This window comes from Drosophila obscura, unplaced genomic scaffold, assembly GCF_018151105.1.
Source record: "Drosophila obscura isolate BZ-5 IFL unplaced genomic scaffold, ASM1815110v1 contig_137, whole genome shotgun sequence".
In the NCBI taxonomy this organism is placed as follows: domain Eukaryota; kingdom Metazoa; phylum Arthropoda; class Insecta; order Diptera; family Drosophilidae; genus Drosophila; species Drosophila obscura.
The window spans coordinates 1,506,349-1,512,186 of record NW_024542721.1 but is presented as its reverse complement, the minus strand read 5'-3'; the positions used below and the strand labels follow the sequence as shown (position 1 = coordinate 1,512,186).

At 51.6% G+C, this 5,838-nt stretch overlaps 1 protein-coding gene across 1 annotated transcript; it reads left to right on the top strand.

Moving 5' to 3' along the window:
- Positions 1-3,550: 3,550 nt before the first annotated feature.
- Positions 3,551-5,551, top strand: LOC121405039 (the record flags this gene model as incomplete). The annotated part of the gene is made up of 1 exon (XM_041595583.1): positions 3,551-5,551. A coding segment is annotated over one exon (2,001 nt), but the record flags the coding sequence as incomplete, so codon positions are not given.
- Positions 5,552-5,838: the final 287 nt, after the last annotated feature.

Sequence of the window (5,838 nt, the reverse complement as noted above, 5' to 3'; positions counted from 1 at the left end):
TAAGTCCTCGAGTGTTCATGGTTCTTTTTGCTAGTCCCACTCCTATTACGGCTGCCAAAAGCTGCATGCATGGTATTGAGACGGGTTTCAATGGTGCGACTTTAGATTTGGCTGCAACTAATACCGTGTCGATCCGATGATCCTATTGGGCTTTGAGGTGGCTCAGAGGGGGCCTAGCTGAGGCCACCGGACGGGTCGCAGGTTGCGGATAGCGAACGGCCTACCCTAGTGGGTAGGTCAGCTGCGAATAAGCGGGCATCCTAAAGAGTATCAACTAAGTTGGCTCTGAGGGAGAGTACCGAAATAAGCAGTCCCGGACAGCCAGCGGGTGTTCGCGACGCAGCAACACTGACGATGCGCTTGTGGTGCCGCCTCTCATTAAGTAGCTCACACAATCCCATCCCTACACAACACCTACCCACATCCCAGCCCCAACACTCACCTCACACCGGGCCGGACTAAGGTGTTACTCGACCCGTGCCAAGAGTAAGCCTGGCTGGGGGCCCGGTATAAAAACTAGCCCAGTCGTGAACGGAGAGCTCAGGGACTTGGCAGCCCCCTGTTCTAATTATGCCTTACCCGGGTAACGCAGAGCTCTGCCGGGGTGGACCGTTCCCCTTCTCTGCAGCTCGTGGGAACTTTATGGAAAAATACGAAAATATAGACAACAAAAAAAACAAAAACGAGAGAGGCACTCCCCAAATGCCTGCAGGGAGAAATCCCAAGCGGGAGAAGGCAGCGGCCCAAAGGCCTGGCCCGATCCGCTCAGACGCAGGAAAGACCTGCATGGCGAAGGACGCGGGTATGAATCCGGGTGGGTCCCATCCCAAACCTGGTATGGGTGGAAAGCCAACACCCAAAACGGATACCATGGTAGGGCAGCTAAGCAATATTGCGGCTGCTCAACCTTCCGGTGAAGCGGCGGGTGATGGCTTGCCATCAACCAGTGTCCAAACCAAAAGATTTAGTTATGCCGAAAAGAGGAGTGCTGGGCACATACTCCGTCGGCAGAACGCAAGCCAAGAAGTCAGTCCAACAGCAGACTGGCTGAAGAAAGTGGAATGGGCCTCGGTGGTGTTGCCCAACTTCAGTATGGAGCCACAGAAGGTGGCCGCCCAACCGAAGAGGCAGCGCTCTCAAGAGACGCCCGGACCTGTCGCGAAGCGATCCAGGGTTGCACCAAATGTATCCTTCGCGCAGATTGCCAAGGAGAGGACGCTGATAGGCGTTCTCGACAAAGGCAGCGCGGAGGGGAAAATACCCAGAAGCCAATGGAAGTGGGTGGAAGCGGCACTGGCCGACCGCTGCTTCGAGCTTCTCGAGAAGGATCCCGGACCACCCCCAGTCTGCAAAGACATGGGATGGTTCCAGGGGAGCATCAAAGTGGTAGTCTGCGAAGATGAGCGCTCCGTGAAGCTATACAAAGCTGCGGTGGCGCAAATCGGTGAGGTCTACGCTGGGGCAAAGCTCGTCGCTGTGGACTGGAGCGAGGTGCCCAGTAGGCCAAGGGCCCGTATATGGGTACCGGCCACCTTTAAGGAGCCCGAGCGGATCCTCACGATGCTGCAGAGATGCAACCCCACACTGCCAACCTCAGATTGGAAGGTGGTCAAAGTGTAGGCATCAAAGGGCCCCACAAATCAGGCAGTGGTAGTCCTAAACAAGGAATCGCTAGCCCCGATAGAAGCAGCCAGAGGAGAGCTCAACTTTGGGTTCAGCTCGGTGACCATGAAGGTCTACAAGTCGGATGCAGCGGCCGAGGCGCGTTCTGTCAACAACCCAGTTGAGCAGGACGTTGCCTCGGAGATCGAGGCACCCGAAGTAGACCCGGAGCCGGAGCCGGCCCTGGAGAGCTACTCCTCGGAGACGGAGCTGATGCTCGATTTTGAGGCGTTGTGTCGGGACGATATCCTCGACGACTCTGACGCCGACATAACAGTGGTGGAGAACGATTCCAACGAAGTCTCTGAGGCTTCTGCAGATAAATCTCCACCACTGTAAAGCAGCATCAGCTGCCCTGATACTCCGCTTGGTCGCAAGCGGAGGGGACATAGTCCTAATCCAAGAGCCCTGGGTGGTAGGAGGCAGGGTCTGTGGATTAGCGACGAAGGACTACAAGCTGATTGTAGCCCAAACTGAAGGTAAAATTAGAACCTGCATATTAGCAAGGAAGCACCTAAATATCTTTCTGCTCCACAATTTTAGCAATGGCGACAATACGGCAGCTAGCCTAGAGCTACAAGGGACACGCCTAAACCTGGTGTCGTCCTACATGGCTCATGAGGAAAGCGATCCTCCCAGTGACCTCGTTCGCAAGATTGCCAGAGACAGCGAGAGGTCGGATACAAGCCTACTAATAGGCTGCGATGCCAACGCTCATCACACCCAATGGGGGAGCTCGGATACAAATGCAAGGGGTGAGTCACTTTTCAGCTTCATCCTGAACTCCAACCTAATTATCGGTAATCGGGGAAATGACCCCACTTTTATCATAAAAAACCGTCAAGAGGTTATTGACCTCACTCTATTGTCTCACAAACTGTCAGACATAATGAAAAGTTGGAGAGTCCTAGAGGACCACTCCTTCTCCGACCACAGGTACATCGAGAAAATCCTATCGCTCGAAAGCACCATACCCACTAGCTATACTAACCCAAGGAAAGCCAACTGGGATATGTATAGTGCAAAAATGGAGGAATTACTCCCCCCCCCTAGCCCCAAAATGCCCTGACACTCAAGACGATCTCAATCGTCTTGTGGACAATTTCACGGAAGCTTGCAACAAGGCCTTCATGGCAGCTTGCTCCCCAACTAAACCAAGAGGGAAAAAGAAACCCCCCTGGTGGTCTAAACATATAGATACCCTCCGGAAAGACTGCAGGACTCTCTTTAACAGAGCCAAAAGCAGCAGCGAGGAAGCGCACTGGGAAAATTACAAAAGTAAGCTAACCCTATACAAAAAAGAAACAAGGAGAGCAAAAAGGGCCTCTTGGCACAAATTTTGCTCCGAAATCAGGACACGTCAGAAGCCTCAAGGCTACGCAAGATCCTGTCAAAAACATCCCCCTCGGTGGGATACCTCAAGAGAACGGATGGTACGTGGACTAACTCTAGTGAGGACTCCCTACACATTCTACTCGATACTCATTTTCCTGGGTGTACGACCATCGAGCCGGCAGACACCCCAAGTGAAGGCCCGGAAACCTCGATGGGGCACATCCTCACAAAACGGAATATTAGCTGGGCAGTAAACAGCTTCAAATCCTACAAATCGCCTGGCCCGGACCAAGTCATTCCGGCTCAGTTGCAAAAAGCCGGGGATATGGCCATCAACTGGCTGCAAAGTATCTTCAGGAAGATACTGACAGTGGGAAAAATCCCCCGAGCTTGGTTAAAGGCTAAAATAGTCTTTATCCCCAAAGCAGGGAAACCCTCACACACAACCCCAAAAGACTTCAGACCAATAAGTCTATCGTCCTTTCTTCTCAAAACCTTTGAGAGACTAGTAGGGCTGCAGCTGAGGACAACTATAAATCCTCAGTGGCTGTCAGGCGCTCAACATGCCTACCGAAAAGGAAAATCCACGGAAACGGCACTCCATGAAGTAATCTCGGCGGTAGAGAAATCTCTACAAGTCAACGAATACTCCTTAATCGCTTTCCTAGACATTGAGGGAGCTTTTAACAACGTCATACCGGGAGCCATCACAGAGGCCCTGACTGACCTGGGAGTGGATCGTCACTTGATGATGCTCATAGATCAATTGCTCACATGCAGGACAGTGACATCATCAATGGGATCGTCCACTCAGTCTAGGTATGTCAACAGAGGCACCCCGCAAGGTGGTGTCCTGTCTCCCCTTCTATGGAACATAGCAGTCAATAAGATACTGTGTGACCTGGAAGGGGGGGGCTGCAAGGTGGTAGCATACGCGGACGACGTTGCCATTATTTTCTCGGGAAAATTCCCTCAAACACTCTGCGATCTAATGACCGCAAAGCTCGCGCGACTCTCAGAATGGACAGAGTCGCGTGGACTGGGAATCAATCCCTCTAAAACGGAACTTGTATTGTTTACAACCAAATACAAAATCCCGTCCCTCAACCCCCCAATACTAAACGGATGTAGGCTCTCATTCAGCGACAGTGCCAGTTACTTAGGGTTGGTAATTGACAAAAAACTTAGCTGGAACCTGAGCATCAAAGACAGAGTGAAGAAGGCTACGATAGCACTCTACACTTGCAAGAAAGCCATTGGGCTAAGATGGGGCATGAACCCAAGAATAGTCCAATGGATTTACCTGGCAATAGTCAGACCAATACTACTCTACGGAGTCGCAGTGTGGTGGCCAGCCCTATCGAAGGGGACCATCACTAAACAACTGGGCAAGGTGCAGCGCACTGCAGCCCTATGCATCAGTGGAGCTCTCAGCACAACACCAACGGATGCGCTAAATGCTATCCTATGCTTGCAGAGCCTTGACCTTGCAGGTAAGGAGCAGGCAGAAATGGCAGCAATCCGTCTTAGAGACTCTGACCAATGGGTGTCACATCACACCGGTCATGCGTCCATCCTAAATGGAAACAAAATCGTCCCCACAAAAACGGACTACTGCGTTCCGAGGGAGTATACAGATACCCCCTTCGAGACAATCATCCCTCACAGAAACATCTGGCTTGAGGGACCACCTGGTCCAAAGGGAGCCATTCGAATCTTTACTGATGGCTCAAAGCTGGACAACAAGGTCGGAGGAGGAATCTACTCCGAACAGCTGAACATAAGACAATCCTTCAGGCTCCCGGATCACTGCAGTGTCTTCCAAGCAGAAGTCATAGCGATCAAGGAGGCTTTGAGCTGTCTTCAGGAAATAGCCCCTGTGGCAACTCATATAAATATCTATAGTGATAGCCAAGCTGCGATCAAATCGCTGAATGCGATAACATCAAGCTCGGCCACCGTGGCAAACTGTCGCAAATCTCTTCATGAGATGGCTTATCAGTTCGTCATCAGCCTAATATGGGTCCCGGGTCATCAGGACATTGAAGGCAACTGCATAGCGGACGAGCTGGCCAGAGCTGGCACAACAATCCCCCTTCTCCATGATAAGGAGGATATTCGTATGCCAATGGCCACCTGCAAGCTCAAAATAAAAGAACACTTTAAGCGATTAATAAATGACAGATGGCAAACCGTGTCACTATGTCGCATAACTCGGCAAACATGGCCTAATATCAATAAGAAGCGCACCGATGAGCTTTGCAAACTCAGTAGGAGTAGGTGCAGCTCAGTCATACGCTCTCTCACGGGACACTGGCTAATAGGCACACATGCAAGCAGGCTGGGCGCCCCATATAACGACTTCTGTCGAAGCTGTAGAGATGAGGACGAGGAGGAGACTGTGGAACACCTGTTCTGCTCCTGTCCGGCTCTCAGTAGAAGGAGACTGCAATACTTGGGCGCTCCTTTTCTAACTGACATTTCGGACATGTCTACAATCAGTCCCAGACGGATCGCAGGCTTCATAAGGGCATCCGGATGGGATAATGGATAACATAGGGTCTCACGAGGGAGAAGGGAACGTAATATGCGGTATCACAACGGGCCGAAACCGGCCTAGGTGTGTCGGGTCTCTGACAATCCCGACAGCCGCTTCAACCTAACCTAACCTAATACCGTGTCGATGTCCTCTCCTCTCTTTATGCGAAGGTAGTTGACTGCGGCAAAGGCGTCTTCATTTGCGTCTACGAATGTATGCAAGTCGATCTAGTCTGCATTTGGCAGCAGGTATGAGTAGTAGCGAGGGAATTCCAGCTCTCCAGCTTGGAGAAGTACGCTTTT